Genomic DNA, 21,562 nt, shown 5'->3' with positions numbered 1-21,562 from the left:
TCAGAAGAAGCTAAAAAAGGAACTCATTTAGCAAAACCTCTCACCTCAGTGTTAAATAAAGTCTGTCATGCAAGTAGCTGCTTACTTGTTGAGCTGCTGCCATAATTAATTCCTACAAAGCATCAGGAAAAAGCAGCTGCACAAACCAGAATAAGACAAACTCCCATAATTCTACTGACAATTTATATTCTCATGAGGTCCTGTAAACACAGTTATTTCATACATTTACATGCAATATGCGGTTCCATATTTATATATAAGAAAGATGACAATCTAATTCTGTTAATTTAAAGTTCAGGCCACTGCACTTGAACCTCCAAGTTATGTTTCAATATACACCAGTGATGCAATACTTTCCACTTACATCTACATTCCATCCATGCAAAGAACAGTATTAATTGGCAATTATTCAGTGTGCAAAATTTGACCTTTCATACTGGGACCTCTATGAGAATACTGCTTGTACAATTAAGTTCTGTTTTTTCAATACTTAAAGGATGCTGTTAAGAAAGATTGGAACAAACTTTTTAGCAGGGCCTGTTGCAATAGAAGAAGGCGTGATAGTTTAAAATTGAAAGTGGGTAGATTCAAACTAGATATAAGGAAGATTTTTACAATGAGTGTAGTAAAAGAACAGGATACCCAGAGAGGCAGATTGTCCCCCATCTCTGGAAACATTCAAGGTCAGGGTGGGTGGGGCTCAGAAGACATCCCTGCTCATTGCAGGAGAAGCTGAACTAGATGACCTTTAAAGGTCGTTTTCAACCCAAATTATTGTATTATTCCCTTTTATATTTCATAAAATTTTATTGAATATTTTACAGATGAGATTGACTTTCCTATGCAAACACATAGCACTGATACTATGTGTTTAAAGAAATGTGGTATGTTAACTTTAAAGTCTTTTACCTTTACAGTATGAAACCTGGCTATTACAGAAGACTAAAATCATAAGTATTTCACATTAATTCATAAATTAAATATTTTTAACTGTCCGTCTTCAGCTATTTACTCCTCCATACAGAAAAACAACCCTAAGTATATAATAGTTATCTATATTGTCAAAACAGGAAGCAATCTTCACTGAGTTTAATTTAAGGCCAGTCGCATTGGATTCTCTATATTGGCTTTCAAGGTCTCCAGAAACTTTGAAGCCAGTTCATCATCCACCACTCGACCATCACTTGAAAGAGTCACTGTCATGAGCTGATGCTGTTCAAGTTTCTCATTCCCTTCTTCATCTTCCACAACCCTGAGCTCTGGTCTTGCTCGGCCCACAGCGAGGATGCAGGCCTGAGGAGGGTTTATGACTGCTGTGAAACCACTGATGCCAAACATGCCCAGATTGGAGATACTGAATAGAACAGAAAAGAATTTCAGTAACATCAGAAATTACATATTCCCTACAAAAAATAATCTGCATTCAATAACTACTATGATTTAAATCCCCTCCAAGGCAAAACCCATAAAGTTAAAAATAGATCTCAACTGTTTTCAGTTGAGCACAGATTCTCAAGGGTTTGGAACTTTTGCAATTACAAATAACGCACCTTTTTGAAAGTCACATTTCTTTACAGCAATATTTTCTTGCACTGCACACACTGAAGCCAGAAAGTAAACCAGCAAAGCAATGTCTTTAAATACATTTTGCCTGTCCCTATTCCAAGCCAAGTGCCTTTTAGACTGAACCTCACAACTGCAAATTACAATGGCTGCTGGCATTCACTAAGTGATAAAATCTGGGCATCTAGGTATCACTCAGGCACATGAAAACATTTCTGTCCATGTCACCACCAATGAAGTGGCATATTGGGAAAGGCTTGGACTCTTCTGTGACAAGCTGTCTATGGAGAAAGCCAGCCTGCCATCTCTTCCTTTCTGGTTATAGTTATGGCAAGGAGTGGAAAAACGATGAAACGGTACAGTCCAACCATCAGATGGCACCACTGCCACGTTACCACTACACCACGTCCTTAAGCATCACATCCACCTGCTCTTTGAACACTTCCAGGGATCGTGACTCAACCATTTCCCTGGACAACCTCTTGCAATGCTTGACAATCCATTTAACGAAGAATTTTTTCCTAATGCCCAATCCAAACTTCCCCATGTGCAACTTGATGCCATTTCCTCTCCTCCTGTTATTACCTGGGAGAAGAGACCAACCCACACACCTTAGTACAACTACACTCCTTTCAGGCAGAAAGACTAAAGAATGATATGGTCTCCCCCAAACCTCCTTTTTTCCAGACTAAACAATCCCAGCTCCCTCAGCCATTCCTCACAAGACCCGTGCTCCAGACCCTTCACCTGCTCCACTGCCCTTCTCTGGACACATTCCAGCACCTCAGTGTCTTTCTTTTGGGGATGGAACCAAAACTGAACAGATGACTCAAGGTGTGGCCTCACCAGTGCCAAGCACAGATGAAATGAATCTGTACCAAGATAATTGTTTCCCCCTGATACAAGACACTCAGTCTACGTTTGACCCTCAAAATCATCACATAGCGCTTCATCCTAAACAGAATAAGATTTTAAAAGCAAAGCATTAAAAGACAGTGGAATAGCTGAGCATAAAACAGTTCTGAACCCATGCTGCATGTATAGAATGCTGCTAGAGTTTTCACCTAAAAGATCCTCCCTGGTACTCTTCCGGTAACAGTTTTCCATCTCTGGCCTTCTTTGCTAGAGCCTAAATAAAATGAAAGAAGAAAACAGGAAGAGAAAAAAAAGAAATTAGTAGGTTGTAATAGACTAATTCTTTTTATGTCAGTAAGATATTTTAAGTACCATTCAGACATTAAGTCGGCAAAAGTCACCTGCTTTTGGATTTGGAGAAGCACCTTAGCAACACTGTTGTTTATCTGCCATGAGTTGGCAAAGGGACTGGGACACCAAACTTCTTTTTCCAACCATTACTGGCTGTTCAATAAAAGCCATTCTCTCACCTTACAGATATTGTTCCAGGTTTTTACAATGAAACCACCATTCTCCCGGTGGTTTTAGATTATCTAGCAAAAGACTGATGAGAAATTCACAGTATTCCTAACACATTTGTTTAAAGAAACTGACACATACCATTTCAAAACTTGCTACCAGACTGAACAAACGTATTTCTCTCAGCTAAACATTCAACTGTCTTTAGAAGGGTGTCTTTAGGGCCACTTCTTCTGTGATCTCCGTTTCATTTGTGCCACTTTTCTTTAAAATTCAACAGAAGAAATGTTCGAATACAGCCAAAAGTTCATACTATGTTCCAAGATCACACAGTTGTACAAAACTTTAAAATTCATAATAAACGTGTCAAAGTTACAAGGATACACTGAGCTTTATTTTAGGCTTTTTTGCATCTCTTAATAACTAGTGAAGACAATAGCCATGGGAACAGCATTCACACAACAGGGTCAATATAAGCGTGATGCATTTGTGCAATTGCATTACTTGAATGATGGAAATACAGTGCCAGGATGCACATGACCTGGAAAGAAGTCAAAATTAACATCAGCAGAAGGGGATATATAAGCAATTACACAAAGAATGCGCCTACCAAACTACAGACAGACTGACAGAGAAGCAGCTGCAGTTCCAGTGTGTGCCTCACCCTTGTGCACATCAGGTACGTATTTATTTCAGTAATTCAGCAAAGAAGTTGAAAAACAAAATGAAGTTGGTGTGGACACCTTTGTCACACACATTCCACTTGAAAGGTAAGGGGAATGGCTCACTATCATTGTCCTATTGAACATAACACAAGCAGCATTTCCACCACAGGAACTGCAGGACACTTATTTGTGGTAAGAGAGGTTTGCCATACCACATACTATTACAGGTATTGGGGATGATAATGAAAACACAACAATGAACAATGCTTTTCTTCTTGTCATTCTATCACTAACCCCACAACAATCAGCTGACCTTCCTCCTAAACTGGCTACTAGTGTAAGGAATTTGTGTTTTTACAACACATTCAGCATAAAGTAAGCAATATGAAATGGAAAAAAAAAATCTTTAAAACACCCATTTATTAATGTTTTGTGGTATGACCCATCTTATTCTGCTATAACCTTTTGGCCATTCCCCTCCATCAACACAGACTATTATGGTTTCTGTAGTTTCACACAAAAGGCAAGAATTTACAAAATGCAGTGACGTCTAGCTTGGGGACAGTTTCATGCCCTAGGATCTGCTTCCACTGCATTCTCCAGATACTACAGGTCTTTGATTAGCATTCATTAAATGACAGAAAAAATGGCCTGTGTTGGGGTATTTCATCATTCATTCCACTTCTGCCTGCCAAAAATCCCTCCTTTATCTGGCAACAACTGCCACATATCACTCTGACTGGCACTTGGTCTATGCAAAATACTGCTCATTAGTCTGAGGAGTTTAATGTTACACCCTTAATTGAACTGCACACTGAAAAAAACGTGGACAGAAATATGTTCCATAATATAACTGCAAAGACAGTAAAAAAAAGCAGACACAAGAAATTCTCTCAGAAAGGGAAAAACCACAAAAAAACCCAAAATCTCAAACCCCAAGACTGGAAATACTAATGGAACAAGCATTAAGTAGCCTTTTCTTGAGGATTAAAGAAATACGATTATACTAAATTGATAAAGTCAGTACAGGTTTATTTTTCAAGCAGTCTAGCCACCATTCAACCAAATAACATGATATTATTGTTGACTGAAAATGAAGAGAGTTGCAAAATTAATAAGAATTTAAGCGTAAGTAATGCTGAAACTGCTTTAGATCCACTGCCTTTGTTATTACTGATGTGTATCTGGGTCATGCTACATTTTCTGCTACAGAAAACCATACAGCTGCTCTATTCCTCAGCCTGCTGCACATTTCAGACCCACCTTTGCAGAGGCAGCTATTTCCTTTATTCCCTTGGCAGCAGCATCTTTTATGATTGGCGTAATGAGCCCTCGGTCCGTTGCCACGGCAATGGAGATGTCAATGGACTGCAGCCGCCTGCAGGCTTCCCCATCCCACGTTACATTCACATCTGGCATTTGCTAAAACACAGACAGGCAATAAAAAAAAAAGAAAAGACAGCTGTTAGAAGAATAACAGTGCAATCAGTTGTTAAGAAAAAGGAAATTCCTTTTAGACACATAGCTACACACAGGCATCCACCAAGTGAATTAGCTTGAACTGATTTTATTTACATTTCCTTTGTCAAAAAGCATGGAATGTATGCACCAGAAACTAAAAATGGCAGGACAGACAGAAGCGTGTTTGGTGTTGCTAGGGAAAAAAACAACAAATTACTACAAATTTCATAACTGATACCACCTTGTGATGGCCAGCATGTCAAGCTTCAAAGCAGTGCAACTTCTCCCACAAAACAAATCACAGGATGCTGAACTTTAAAGCATGGGAAAGGACATCCAACTATACATGCATGTTGTTTTTCACTGCTGCCTCAAGCACAATTCTCAACAAATGAAATATGCTACAGATACACTCACTGTTATTCCAATGTTCTAAAATGCATCAGATTTTTTTGTGGGTGAACTACGTTAAAACTGAGGTGTTTACTGATAATTTAACTTAGTTTTCTTAGTTTAATGTAATGAACAAGGTATTCCAGAAAAAAGTATGGGAGAGACACACTTTAAAAATTACTCTACTGCCTATCTAAAGTAACTGCACTCCTAGGAAGGAGTGGTACGATGGTATACTGAGTTGCTACTCTTCAACACTAGAATATATAACATTAAAAAAAAAAAGAAAAAGAAGAGAGAAAATAATCAAAATGTGCGTAGTATTCTTCTTTGCAAGCTAAATAGACTTCCAGAAGTCCTGCAGTTTGCAATTCTAAGATGCCCTCAAGTGGGTGCTGTGCAACTGTAATTCTTTATTTTATGGTATTCAAAAGAGATGGTAAGGACACAACTTGTCACTTCAACAATGAAAGATTTATTTTTATAGGACAACTGCTATAGGAGCTGTTGTTACAAAGCCCAACCACCTGAGGATATCAGCCTGGAAGTTTTACTTCCTTCATCCATCCTTCTCCCTCCTTGTTCCAGAAAGAATGACGACTCTACTGGGCTGTCACCTGGTGAGCCCGCTGGCACATTCACAAAATCGTGGCTCATCAGTTGGCAAGACCAAGCTGAAGCACAGAACCCATAACTGGACTTGTGATATCCTAAGTGAAAGCGAAATTTAGCATGTTCAAGAAGCAATACAAGCATTATCTTGAGGTGTGTGCCAAATAATGATAAACTGTCAAACCAGCTGCAGTCAGCTCATTAAAGCAAGAACAACACACTTTTCATTGTTCAGAAATAAAACAGCATCAAAATACTCTCGGAAGAATGCCCAGAAAAGAGTCAATGAAACTGCCTTGAAAATGAATTTGCACCCCAAAACTTCAGTGGGGAGAGGTACACGTAGAAGTGGGTTTTCTTTTTTTAAAGTAGTTGCCCACATCTTTTTCTGAAATGCTGACAGACAGTTTGATCATGAACTGGTTTCCTGATACACTGAGTTAAATCTGTTGGGATTTTTAAAATGGATTATTTTAACAGCCAAACAAATGCTAGCATAGATATCTAACAAAGCAATAGGATAGAAGAATTTAATTCATTATGTCCATACCAATACCTCAAAAACTAACAACCCCCTCAGAAGACAAAACCCAAAACCTCTTGCTCTCTGTCTCCTGTTCCTTTCACCTGCTCTCTGATGCAGAAATAAGTTATCTAACACTCACAGCACTTCACAGTAAACTTCTGGTGTCATAATTTCCTCACAAAAGGTTTCAGTCTGCTGCTAAAAGAAGTTTCTTTGTAAGTACACATCTAATAAAAGCAGAACACATATTTAGCGCCTCCTTTTGTTTTTGGTATTAATTTGCAGTTTTTTCCAGTCTAAATAAGGCCTCAAATTTCTCTCAGGCACTTGCTTATGAAATTGCCTAGAATCCTGTTTATTTTCTCTCCAAACTGCAATTATATATGAGGCTATATCTAAGCTATACCTCTTAAAATTATACATTAATATTTAGTATGTGTTCAGCTAGAAATCTGTTAAGTCATGTCCAGTCCAGTGCTCTCTTAATTCCATACATCCATAGAAATAGGCATAGCACCCCAACATAAACATAACTTTCTCTCTCAACTTTTAAACAGTTCAAATTATGCTCATAAATGAGAAGAACAGCTCTCACATCATTTCCAACGTTTTTCTATCATTGTTAACTAATCCATGGAAAGAATTCCTAGCAATGAGCAAAGAGTGGTTGCCAAAATAACTTTTATTTCAAAGTAGGTTATCACTGAATGTGCCATCAGAATACATCTGAGGTAATAAAGTTGGTGTAAGACTTAGACAAATGTTTGTTTATAATTAAAAGACATAAAATGTAACTAAGATTAGATTAATGATCTTGACAATGGCTTTAATCTGCTGACAAAGCAAATACTGCAATCTGCAGATGTTAATTGCAGTACGCAGATCTTCATTAAGAAGTTCTCATTTTTAAAGTTCACAGCATAGACAGTGAAGAGAATTTACCTGGAAACCTAAGAAAACAATAAGCAATACAGAATTACCAGCTTTACTGTGATCCCATTCATATCTCCACACAAACTCACAAAATACTTTTCTTGTCTCCTTGGCAGTTTACTATTAAAATATATTCTTAAAGTCAATTATTTTCTTACCTTCAGAGTAACTGCTGTTGCCTTGATAATAAAATCATTTACAGATACTTTAATGTCATCTGCAAAAGGAAGCAGAAGAATTTAAAAAAAGATAACAGTCATTGCTCGTAAGATTTGCTTTATCAACACGTGTTTGATAACAAGATTCCAGTGATTCAGCAGATTTATTTCTTTGAAGCATTAACACAAAGTCACGTATCTTCAAACTCCAATAATAAAAGCAAGACATTTCCCCCCCCCCCCCCCTTGGGAAAAAACATCCATCAAGAAAAATCTCATGCAGAGATACTCAGGAGAGTTTCAGGAGAATGAAAGTGGTAACTAAAATCAGGAGTAGCAGCAGAAGCAGGGATAATAGATACAAAGCAGATTAGGCCATAAGATTACCCTGAAATGCATGACATTCACACAATATTAAACTCACCATTCTCACAATTAAAAAAAAACTACATTACCCTTCCACCACCATCACTACTGTCACCAAAACTGATCAAGCAGCAAAACTGCTTAATTTTCAAATCTGGTTTATGGTATGTAACACATATACCTTTAGAAACATTTTTGCAAGGGAAAATAATTTATAAATAATTATATCCAGTGAAACACTCGTAAGCCATCACAAATTTAAAGGAGCAAACCAAGTATCCACTTACCACATAACTGGCCTGCAACATTTGCCATGATTAGTAATCTACGTATAAGAAGAGACACAGCATTCCAACAGAACGTAATGGAACTTGCAATTACTGTGCTGCACTGACAGAATTTCACATCAGACAAACCTGTACCTTGGTCATCAAATATACACTGGTTTCTGTTTACATAATACATTGCTAACCCTTGGCAAAAATGTCACTGTCCAGAAGTAGAGCAGGAATACAGTTAAATGATCCACATCTGACAATATTTTTCCCTGCATCACCGAAGTTTGTAGTAGTAGAAAATACTGCAAATTCCATCAGAGGAAACAAAAATCTACCACGACAAGCTTTGCAATTCAATTTCATATGGCTTTTCCACCTCTGCATTTAAAGGAAATATTCATTAAGAATTGACAACAGGAGAGGTGTGAAAAACTTCAAATGAGTATTCCTAAGATCCTTTTTTGGTTCATTCCTTATGAACTGCTGCTGTTTAAAGAAAATATCAGCATCAAGAATGTGTCTTTGACATTCACTTGTGAATAAGATCCCATTAGGAAATATAACAGGTAGAAAAATGACTTGGGTACTGTTGCATTGAGTAACTAAAAAATTAGTCACTCAAAACTCCAGTGGAAGGAGAAGTGCTCCTGTATCATCATCTAGGAAATCTGAATATAATGGTCAAATTTAATTTTAGACCACACAAACAAGCATGGGCTAGTCACTAGTACAGAACAGCTGGCCTCAGTTTCTCAAACAGTAAAGCAATAAAAATGTAAATTAAAACTATTATGCTGTGTTATTCTGAATGCAGAGCTGACATGGCTTAGGAAAGCTACCATTTGAACCTATAAGCTTTCAACCATGACAGCAATCATGAAGCCTAAAATTATTCATTTCTCATTATTGTGGTAATGAGGTAATGAGGAGAAACATCTCAAAGCTGAACTATTGAGAAAAAATCATACAAATGGTACCAGAAAAAAATAACTAGTGGAAAAACACTAAAAAGAATCCACGTGAAATTGCTTATTTTCTCTTGTGCAGACAGCTATATTCTCCCATTAATGTCTTCAGTCTTTAGAACTAACCTTTTTTTAAATAAAAAGCACAGTAGGAGAAAAACCATCCTGTTGTTTTCTCACTCTAAAATAACAGGCCTTCAGATTTTTTTTACCCAAGTCACAGACTTCGTACCAACCTAGGAGGTGCATGTCTCCATCACCAGAGCATCACTACTTGCTTATGCAGCCTGATCATTGTGGAAAATAAGACTTCAGAGTGATGTGTGAGTTGCCAAAGAAACACCTCTGTCTTCCTGTATCCTGACAGGGTGACCAATTCAATAATTTCCAGGAACTACAGCTTGAGTCCAACATACAGAATACTGAAAAAAAATTATTTGAATGCATAGTGGTCTACCAACAGAAAATCTACACCTTCTGGGGAAGTCTACGTAAACAGGACACATCATACATTAGCACAACCACATTAGCATTGCCACCCGTTAAAGCAAACCAGACTACTAACCTTTGGCCAACTCTTTTCTTAATTTCAAAACAGCATCAATGGCACAGTCAGCAGCAGCATATGCATGAGGTATGGTGGTTTTAGACTCTGTTAATCTCTTAGCAATAACTCTTCGGATATTGCTAGCTGGGATTTCTGTGAAAGTGCCCTGAAAGAAATTACATGCTGTGTATTAATGTCAGGACAGCAAACACACTTCCCCCTTGCTGAAAGCACTCCAGCATTTATGTATTATCATCAGTGACTCCTGCCCATTCAACTATCCCCTAGGTATCCAAAAGTGATACATTCTAACATTCAATTAATATGACAAAGACCACTGAGTGTTCTAGCCTATTCCTATTAAATGGGATCAACACAACAGGTTCTACCTAATAATTCCATTTTACAGCATAGAATTAACTTAGTTAAAAAAAAAAAACAAATATTGAGGCATTTCTTTTCAGCTGCAGTACATAAGCACTATTCCATCTTCCAGACTTGGCATATTGCTCAGATTATGCTTTGCTCCATTTAAATTATAAAAGAGCATTTCCTCAGTAAACGACTGCTTTTTCAATTCCCTGTGTCATTCCTTAGGACAGGCTACACTGCATCTTTTCTGCTAATCTCTCTCCTTCAGATATGTCCAATAATGTTTCAATGGCCAACTTCTTCCTAGAAGCTGGTCAACTTGCAAGAAATCTCATAAAATATTAGTGACTACAGAAAGCAAAAAGATAAATGATTCTGTAAAACATTATTTTGTATACTTAATCTTTTAGCACATACCCTTTGAACATATAAAGACTCATAGAATCCTTAGTACATACTCAATAGTACTCAACATACAAATTGCAATATGTATGTTTTGGGCAATCATAAAAATGCTTGATTGTATAAATGTTTTGTTTATTTTATTACATTATTAATATAATGGATCAAAGTCTGAGCTTTTGAGTTCGTTTGGCTCTTTGTACAGTGCAAGAAAAAAAAGGCAGCATTTTCTGAATATTATGAATTGTAGCCACGTTGTAAACTTCAGCCTAAAATGATATATCCAATTTAGTCCTAGAACCAGAAAATGTTTTTCACAAAAGCTTTTCAATTTCTACTAATGTATGTTTCAGCAAGAACATTTATTCTTTAAAAGACTTTTTTTCTGGTATTTCTAACATTCCAATTTAACATAGAAACTTATTTAGGTTCTAGAGTTTGCACAATTACTCTCCAAGGCAAACAAGAAGCTTTTTTCCTTCCTCAATTCTTGATAACTCATTAATGAGCACCTACAACTTGCAGGAAAGCAAACAAATCAAGTACAGCAAAAATAAATCATTCTAGTTTCTCCAAGGCCTGCAATAGAAATTTTTTCATCACTTCAATTTGCAAGCTACACAAAATAGTATTCAGACCATCATTTCAAGGATTTCACAGTTTGCAATTACACTTAAGAGTCACTGAAACACACTAAAAACTGTTTTTGCACATTAGCACATCACTGAGCTTGACATCTGGGTGGCCTTAGTTTCCTTCCTCTCTCCAGATCTAGAAATCTCAGAGCTACTGAAGCAGCTATTGTACTATTCAGCTGTAGCAATGCTGAAATCTTAGCAGAAGTGTTACCACTGCAGCAGGTTGTCCTGGTGTGGAAATTGGTGGAATTGCTGGCCTTGAATAAGAAGTCACGGCTGTTGCTTGTGAAGGAGAAGGCACTGCAGCAGGAGCTGGAGAAACCACAGGTTTCAATTCACTGGGTTTACCCTTCTGCTTTTCTTGCAGAAGTTTGAGAGCATCCCTGGTGATTAAACATAGTGAAATACTGACAACAAAGAAACTATTTAACAATTACCCAAGCATTACTATTCCATCACTTATTCTATTTAATTAGCCACTTCTGTACATTTAAGTTTCTGTTGTCAAATCAAACATTAAGAAAGCAATTATTATTAAATTATATTAATTTTGCGTTGCCTTTGTGATATCTTTTTAGTAAATCCTCATTAACTTCCATGGATAAAGGGTGTGAATATGCAGTAACAGAAAACATTTGTCTTAGAGCAGCATAACAATCATCATCACTAACTGTAAGCATGCCAAGTGATTTCTGAATTGCACCAACAATTCTTCTGAATGAAAGAGTACATTTATTCAGATTATAAAGTCTCAAGTAAAAGCTGTTTCATCTGTTACATTTATAATAGTCTGAATGTAATGTAATTACTTAGGGCTAAGTGAAAATTAAGTAATACATTTATCACTCATTTCTCTGCACCTTGCTGACATAAATTTGCAGAGTCAGGCACAGATGTTGTACAGGCCCATACTTCCTAACACCACACTGGAGAAACAAAGCCAAAGCATTCTCCAGGGATTTTTTACTGATACAGGTACCACAAAATTTTCCTGTTGCAGGCACAGTATGACAGGAGAAACTCCCATCTCTAAGCCACAACACTGTGTCTGCTCCAGGTGCACTGCATCCAGAAAACAACAAGATAAAGACCAGCACCTACAAGGCTGAACAGAAATAACCACATTTCCACCACCCCTGCCAACTGCATGACAAGTCAGCTGTAGATCTCTCTCTAATCTCCAGATCTGCTAACAAAAGCCTGCATCATAATACCTAGATAAATCTCTATCACTTCACGAAGACACAGCATGTACACAAAAGTTCAATTCCACAAAAGTTCAATTCTACAAATTGGCAGAGGAAATTAAAAATCAGACTCCTTACAACCCTACCAAAGTTTTGAAACACAAGCCATAAATACTAAACAAAGCTATCTAATTTCAGTAGACTACTGCTTGAGAGACTACTCTTGAGTGACAGCCACAAGTTTGTTACTAAATTTTTTATAGAAAGAACAAAATCTCAAGACATTATGCATTCTTAGTTCTTCCTAAAAAGTAGCAATCCAGAAACAAGAACTGAAAATTGAAAAGCTCTACTTAATGCCTTTTAACATTGACAACTTGCTTCAATTTTTTACCTTCAACACATACTGCAAAAAATTATATTGAACACAAAAAAAATGAATGAACTCAAGATAAAACTTTTTCTAATTAAAAGCTGTTACTTGTTTTCCCAAATTAACATGCTAGTCAAAATTTGTTTTAAAATTAAGTGTTTAGAATTTGACACAACTACTGTACCAGGGGAAAAAGACAGATTTGACAGAATGAAAATCATTCCCTACCATGACAATTTGAGACAAAGAGTAACTGCATGACATAATCAAGCTTTTTAGTTAACGTATTAGAAGCTACCAAAAATTTGTTAAGGGTTTTCACTTGGCAGTTGTAGGCGAGACCGTCTGGTTTTGATGGTTTTGAGTATGATAATTGGAAAATGTATTGCCAAAATTGAGTTTATTTTCAGATTAACAGATTCACTCAAGACTTTCTGAAACTAACTTGTGTTGTTCAAAAGACACACATATAAAAATCAAAGTTCACATATATTTGATATACATACATGTGAATAGAGATCCCCCCATCAAGTCCAAATTATTTAACTGGTTAAAAAAAAAAACAGGTACAGCAAATGTTATGACTGTCATGGCTGCAACACTGCAAGCCTGAATATAAGGAGAGCTAGAAGAGGCAAAGCAAATAAAATTAAACATGTTTAAGTAGAAGTCAGGTAAATATATATTTTATTTCAACTGGAACAGCAAGGGCTGGTCAGATCTTTCCAACAACCCTATAAACTTCTATCATCATGAGTCAGTAACAGAGAAAGAAGAGAGATAACAAACATGAAAGACAAGCCTGCTTTGCAGAAAAGATACAGGAATTTAGTAAATATTTATTAAATAAAAATATGCCTCACCAAACTGTAATTATTGGAAATATGTAGATTCTGGCAACTCTGTTACACTTGAGTTTGCCACTGCTACAAAGTGTGTAGTCTTTTCATTTCATGTTAGACAAAATCCAAAGAATGGTGAAAGCAAACTGAGTATTTTCTGTTCAAAATATACTTTTCTTGATATAGACAAGTTAGATTACATGGACAGCTAAGAACCACCAAGGATCCAAGACTGCAACAGGATCCAACTGCAACATGGCTTGACACAAGTTTCCTGTGAAGGCAGTTACTCTTACTAAAAGGTACCCAACCCGTTTGATATGTTTCATATTCCCCTTTCACATGTTTACACCTATTTACTCAATTCATAGATTTCCTGGAAGAAGGCAAATGGTTAGCAGAGATTCAGAGCACAGAACTTCAGGGCACATCAGAAACTCCCAGGTATCAGACTTCCTGCATGATCATTACAGAAGGAACTCACTCCTCCTACATGGCAGCTAACAAATTGCACACAGCAGAGATCCCAGGGTCAGTTCATACTCAATACATGCACATGAATTTAATCTCCAGAAGAAACAGCACTCCACGTGTGTGCTGTGCCTTCTTTGCAAGCAGATAATACCTGAGCAGCTCAGAGAATCCAAGACACACTAACTTAACAACAGCTGGGAGCAACATGGCCTCAAAAAAACATGGCTCTCAGTAACCAGCCTTTTCATGGCTGCATTTATAAATCCCTAGACCACTATGAAATAGAATGGGAAAGGGCAGTAGTAGCTGAAACAATCAATTTTAATATAGCCCTCCCAAACAGTGTCTGAGCTGATGAGTAGAAACATAGTACAATCTTTGACAGCATTTGTGAGTTACTTCCTATTGGCACACCAATTTTCTAGAACATTTTTGAAGAAAATTATATTAAATTAAAATTATATTAAGTTATGTAAGAGTGCAAGAGGATATTAATTAGAAATAACAAAAATCCCTGCCCCTCCATTAAAAAAAAAAAAATCACACACAAAACCAACAACAACAAAAAAGGCAGGAAAAAGACAACAGTAATTCAATCTTGAACAGATACATAAGAGGAATATAAATAAAGTACACAGACCAATAAAATAAAGTATTTGCCTACTAAGGGGGAGAGTGACAAAGAATGACAGTAGAGTGGAAGTTCCAACTGCTGTTGCAGGTTTTACAACTAATTGAATTTAAAGACAGAAAGTTGGGGAAAAGAATCTTGCTTGTATAACTTGCTATCTTCCTTCCTTGTAATCTGGTGAGTGCAGCAAAGGAAATAGTTCCCTGAATATCTCTCATATATAGCAGCTCTCTATAAAAATCTGTATAGTTCATTTCAAACCGATTATAATAGAGTCTGTAGGCATCTGAGAGATTAACCCCATTTCAAAAGAATGGTTAAAAAACCCCAGACATTCTTCATCTTAAACTGACATTTCGGAGTCAAATATTTTGTATGGAAAAAAACAGTTTTAAAAAGAAATTATTTTGCTAGGTAATTCTCATAACTACAGAAAAATCTTTGCTAGATCTCCATGACAACTAGGAAATGTTAATTCATTACCTCAAAGTCCTAGAGGGTTTCCACCTGCCATAGCCTAGTTGCACACAATAAATTACCATTACACTTACATAATTAAGAAAGAACTCTCTCTGATGATTTGCTGTTGCATAGCACATTCCATCTATTCAATGCCTTATTACATCTCAACTCAGCTAAAGGTCATAGGGGGAAAAAAAAAGCTTCAAAACTGCCTGCCACTTTTCTGGCTCCAGGTCCAAGTTAGACTGACCTGGTCCTGGTTGTCTTTGGAACTAAAGAACTGCAGCCAGTGAAGTCTGCGTAAATGAATGATGGTATTTGTCAAAAGGAATCATTTTACTACTGAGACCAAAAATATTTATTTCTGCCAAAATCCTCACAACCAATAACATGCATACTTGTGTGAAGAGTACGCATCATTTCAAGGCTAAATGCACTGCATCTACCACATTTTTTACACTCAACTTTCTCACTCAAAGGTTTGAGTGCCAATCCTTACATTGGAATAACCAAAAAAAAGTGTAAAAAAAACCACTAGATCATAATAAACCAGAGCTTTGTGAAAAAAAAAAAACAACCAACCATTCTTTAGATCAGAGAGGAAAAAGAAGAATGGGAGAAAAACAATTCTGAGATTTCTTATCATTACACTTCATTGTTCCTCCCAGCCTAATAAAAATATGAAAAAAATGAAATCCTGACAGGTTTCAGAACAGAACTGCAGCAAAAAAAGCAAAATATATTAACTCCCTGAAGAAAAGGAGTTGAAGAAAACAGTAAATGGCCACTGGTATTTTGGCTCTGTATGCATTCTTGAGATCCACAGCAGTATGCAACAGTGGTGCTTTGGAGGCAATAGCCACCATTAGGCTGAGCTGCAGGAAATGTGACAGCAGTACCACATAGCTAAGATGGGACTTAAAAAAAAACAAATATATGTTTTGGGTTTTTTTCTAATTAAGGGCTTCCTCAAGTACTTCTTAACACATTCTCCTTATCTCTTAAGCAGATTTTTCAAATTTAACTAAAACCATCCATAGCAAAAAATTGAACAAAGATACGGCTTTTTTAATAAACCAACTTAAATCTAATGGAGGTTGCTCTAGTATCAAAAGTTGTAGGTTTACCAAATTATCTACATACTCCTTAGTGAAGATTCCTCGAGGCCCAGTAGGTGTAACATTGCTTGGATCTAGTCCATGTGTCTCCAGAATGTTGCGAGCTGCAGGACTTAAGCGAACCCTGAAGAAATGAGGGGAAATAAATAAATTATTTAAATAGTAAGAGTAACTTATTTCATTAATGTACATCACAATAAACTACATTTCTCTCTGGTCAACTACAAAGTGCAGTACACTGGTACAGAGTACCCAGTGCATCTTAATATGATTCGGTTTCTGAAATGAGAAAAGCCAACATCTAGAGAAAATGCTTTAGAATTCTTAGATACAAGGCAACAACACGCTCATAAAAGAATAAATACTTGGATTCAAGTCTTTCCAGAAAACCTCCTATTCATTATTTCCTAAAGGAGACTATATTTGCATCACATTGAATTTTAAGAATGGTCCATTAAGCCCTTGCCAAAAATACCCCATGTCATAAATGATCATTTGGTTCCAAACATGCTGATACCTCTAACAGTTGCAGTGAAACAGCACTTCTGATATTCTTAGGTACTAAAATGAAAGACATAATCCTTTCAAGGATCCTTTTGTGGCTCATCCTCCTGCTACAGGTAATGCCTGGGCAATGACCTCAGTTACCTTCTACTTGCATGACAAAAGCCTAAATGCTGGCAGCGTTTAGAACACAGCAAACCAGACAGAAAAGGTAATGGGGTTTGGGGGGAGAAAAACAAGCACAAATAAGGAGCAATACTTCCAAACATGCTATATCCTGGGACACAAAGTGATTGTGGATTATTGTCACCTGAATAGCACACTGGAGCTGACCACTGCTCCAAGATGTTTGCAATGCTTAGAACACCAACAGATCCAAACCAAACTAACAAAGAGCACATAAACCAACTGTTTAAAGCTTTCTGCACTCCACTGTTATGAAAATATTAGAATAATTTTTTTCTAACATCAAAAATGCAAGAGCTGAGAAAATGCACACTCTGAAGTCTTTCTCGTTCATTTTTTCTCCTCAAATAAATAGAAAACAAGTCATAGGTACACCTAGCATGTAAGGCATAAGTACTACTGTCCATCCTGTATTAGCACAATTTCTACTCAACTGCAAGCTTAGAATCCTTTATAATTTAATTGCAGGAGAGAATAAAAGCACATTTAATTCTAATAACATTATGTTGTTTGAATTGACTTACTGGCCTCATGAGCACAGAAATAGCCTAGGCCTGCAAGGTTTATTGCCTCACTCATACTGAAACACTCTCAAACTAACAGCCTACTACTAGGTAAAAAGGGACAAAAATATTTCTTGGTTTAACTCTACAGATCTAATGAAGAGTTCTTTTTCATAACAAACAGAGAAACTTACTGCAATTTCCCAGGTTGATGCTGCAGTTTAGGAGGGGCTGAAACTGACGGAGCTGCAGGAGTTGGGGCAGGTGTTGGTGAAGCCACAGAAGATGGAACACCAACATCAGCTGGTATTTCAACTTGCTTCCAATCCTGTCCTTCCTCTACCAGCAGACCAATTAGTGAGCCCAAGCGAACATTTTTGCTTCCTTCTTCCACCTAAATTAAGAACATTAAATTACATACTACTGTCAGCTCTAATATGACTAAAACCAGTAGATGTTGAAGTTCAGCCATATTAATGACAGTTCATCAGTAAGATATATCCCATTTATTGCTACTATTTCAAGACTGAAATTAATTATAATTGCTATTATAAGGAGAGGAACAATAAATTATGCCCCAAATCCCATACACCTAAAGTTAGCACTCAGAAACCAAAGTAACTTTTTATACAACACAGCCCTTGCAGCTCAGAACTAGAAGAAAAATTGTTACCATTTTGCATCACTGCTACATTTTTATCACAATAAAAAAAAAAAAACCTCTGCATAAACCTCAGTGAACCCTCGAACCTCAGACACAGAAAGAGCTGAAACAAATAGAAGGACTTTAGGCTTCTGAGATGAGAGGCTGGACACAAGCCAATAGTGTGTATCTGCAGCCCAGAAAGGTAAATACAGGAGTGTGGCCAGCAGGGCAAGGGAGGTGATTCTGCTCCTCTAGTCCACTTTTGTGAGACCTCACCTGGAGTGCTGTATTCAGGTATGGGGTCCTCAACAAGACATGCACCTGGGACAGAGGAGGGCCACAGAGATGACCAGAGGGCTCAAGCACCTCTCCTACAAAGACAGGCTGAGAGAGCTGGGATTGCCCAGCCTGGAGAAGGGAAGGCTCTCCAGAGATATTATAACAGCCTCCCAGTACTTATGAGGGTCTTACAAAAGGGAGGGAGAGGGCCTTTTTATACAGGCAGGACAAGGGGAAATGGTTTTACCATCAAAGAGGGCAGGTTTAGATTAGAAAGAAATGCTTTACTCAAAGGTGGTAAAGCACTGGAACAGGTTGCCTCTAAGGGCTGTGGATGCCCTATTCCTTGAAGCATTCAGGGCCAGGTTGGATGGGGCCTTGTGCAACCTCATCTAGTGAATGGCATCCCCGGTACAAGATGATCTTTAGGGGCTCTGAGTTCTATGTAGCCAAGAAGAGACAAAAAGAAAAAAAAAAATCCTAGCTTTGCTGACAAACCAACAAAGCATAGTGCTTTAGTCACTAACAAATATATACTAAAGTAAACGCTTATGGGAAGAATGGGAAGAAAAAGGGACAGAACTTACACTGGCTGATTCTGCAGTGGATTTCTTATACAAAGTGTTTTCCATGCCAATTCTCAATTAGGTCATGAATGAGATATGGTAACAGATACTGATGTTAAGGAAATTTTCCTGTCTGACTGTCCAAGAGCCACTCTGGCAATCCCAGTCCTACCACATGAGCAGGGACCAAAGCCCCTTTACAGTGAGTGGATCCTGTGACCCCATGAGCCTCACCTGAGCCCTGCATACCCTGCCCCCACATTCAGAGAGGGCTTCCTCACCAGATTGACCCTGGATTTCCCATAGCAGAATCTCAGACACCTGCATCCCTAAAGTAACTTTAACTGTGGCCCAGTAACACAAAACCAGCTTGAGCTGGTGCCTCTGGAAAAGGCGTCCCTGTGCTTTCATACCCTCAGTCTGTGCTGCAGATAGTCTGGGGTCTTCCTGCAGAGCCCCTGGCTCCCGCTGTGTCCCAGTGTCTGATGCCACAGGTCCCTGTGCCTTTTGCTGTACAAAGGGTCAGCACCAGGTCACAGCCCCTTCCTTGTCTGGGGCTCCCAACATTTCTCCTACAAGGACACAACCCGCAGGTCCCACTGCAGCTGCACACCCAGTACCTGCTCCAAGTCTATTCCTCAACAATCAATTATGCTTTTTAAACAATCATTCATCATCTGTTTTGCTCCAAATTGAACTGTAAAGTACTTTGGGGGGGGGGGGAAATCTGTGTTAATTTAAATTAGAAGCGACTCTACTGAAAGAATAATCATTTTTCTGAAATTATCCTTCTAAAATTTCATTGCATAATGATCTATTCATGTTACTCCAATAAAGCTGCCTCTCTTCCCTTATTCTGAAGGACATGATAGTTATTTTCTACCTCCTGGTATCTCTTTCTCAGGTTAAGCCCTTAGCATTGGATTGTTACTGGATGATATGGATATAACTAAGGCTGAATGTCACTGCTCCATGACACTGATATCATGTAGCTGCTGGAAAGTCTGGCTTTGATCTATCAAAAAATGTGCCCCAAGAGCAATACACACAGAGAAATTTTGAAATTTGAAATGCATTTGAAATACAAGACAGGAACAAAGAAAAACCCCCCCACAGCTTCTGAAATACTAATGTAACTTGTAGTCACCATGAATTACGATTTAAAAAAAAACTAGCAAATTGCAATTTTTTAAAAATAACTCTCAAGGATTAATTCTTTAATACTTTTGACAGAGAGAAACCCCGTATCTGCCCCTCACATTATCTAACAAAGCGTTTTCTGCAAATGCAGAATAAGTTGTACAAGATTTTGTCAAGGATATTAGGGGCAAACTGATTTTCAGAAACATTCAAAACAGAAGAGAGATTTAAAAATAGTGAAAGCATTGCCCAGCAATTATTTAAATAAGTACATGGAGACTAAACACAGATTCAAAAAACATGTCTGATGTGAGACTTCATCCTGGCATAGCAGAATAGATTCTCTGAAACCTATTAAATGTGTTGTTCCATAGTTGACCACAAATTTAACAACACAATTAAAAGAAGGAAATAGATTTTTTTAAACACTTGTCTATATACACTCGTGCTTAAATGCAAGCTATCCTGCAGAAATGGAACAAGAATGACACTTTTTGTAAGCCCTGATAGGAGTACATTTACAGATGATTTCTACTTTACATCCCCTCTCCTCCCTACCCCAGCCCTCCATCCATCTGGACACTTTCACTTTTGCAAAGGATGTTGTCTCTGCTTTTACAAAAAAAGGAAGATTCCAAACAGAATACTGCTTCTCAGATACTGTGGCACAGGAAACTACTCTCCCTTCTCTGTTTTTGCAAAGGATAACTGTGCAAATACACACTGATGTAAGAAAATGCAGCTGTAGCAGAGATAGGAAGTCTAATATACCAATCCAAAAAGCTTTTGCAATAGCAGCAGAAACACGTGTCTCACTGTGCATAGGGTAGAATTTTCTCACTCCAGAAACCACTTTGCACCCATGCACGTTCTGCTGTTTCCTAAGTAGCTGGATTGCAATTAATACCACTATGCCTAATTTGTATGATTATGTGATCCACACCTCATGGGTAGATATTCCCAAATGAGACCTCCTTAACCAAATGACATAATATTTACTGAAAGCACACATCTCTCATATTTATTTTATTCCAAATTCTTGTAATTCACCCTGCTGTTTAATTATTGTGATGGGAGAAAAGAAAAAGCCACAAGATGCCACCAGCTGAAACGGCTTCAGAAAATTTCCTACTCATCCCAGTTTTTGTTCTTTATATTAAGTTTAATCAATCTAATTTTGATAGAGGAAATTATTAACTCCAAGAACTGCTCTCTGGGTCAGCCCATCTTGCATAACATTCCACCCTGAATGACTAGCACAAGACAATCATGCAGAGAGACAACACATCCTAGGTAAAGTATCACCCAAAATTCCATATTCCAACTCATTGTTAATTGTTTTCTTGTAACTCAGAGTAAGGGGTTTCGTATACTACAATATTTCATGGACGTAATTCA

At 37.5% G+C, this 21,562-nt stretch overlaps 1 protein-coding gene across 1 annotated transcript in view; it reads right to left on the bottom strand.

The window, feature by feature from the left end:
* Positions 1–202: 202 nt before the first annotated feature.
* The window catches only part of PDHX (pyruvate dehydrogenase complex component X), a 32,320-nt gene continuing 10,960 nt past the window's right edge, over positions 203–21,562 (bottom strand). The window contains exons 4-11 of the mRNA XM_062494476.1: positions 17,728–17,927; positions 16,366–16,464; positions 11,465–11,636; positions 9,860–10,007; positions 7,686–7,744; positions 4,866–5,024; positions 2,628–2,692; positions 203–1,354 (exon numbers count right to left, since the gene is read on the bottom strand). Coding sequence (XP_062350460.1) covers positions 1,090–1,354; positions 2,628–2,692; positions 4,866–5,024; positions 7,686–7,744; positions 9,860–10,007; positions 11,465–11,636; positions 16,366–16,464; positions 17,728–17,927 — 1,167 coding nt within the window. The 3' untranslated portion in view covers positions 203–1,089. The remainder of the gene's footprint in view (positions 1,355–2,627; positions 2,693–4,865; positions 5,025–7,685; positions 7,745–9,859; positions 10,008–11,464; positions 11,637–16,365; positions 16,465–17,727; positions 17,928–21,562) is intronic.

The sequence above is a fragment of the Cinclus cinclus genome, chromosome 6 (genome assembly GCF_963662255.1).
Source record: "Cinclus cinclus chromosome 6, bCinCin1.1, whole genome shotgun sequence".
Lineage (NCBI taxonomy): Eukaryota > Metazoa > Chordata > Aves > Passeriformes > Cinclidae > Cinclus > Cinclus cinclus.
The sequence above is the reverse complement of the archived record's forward strand: the minus strand, read 5'-3'. Positions and strand labels throughout refer to the sequence as shown.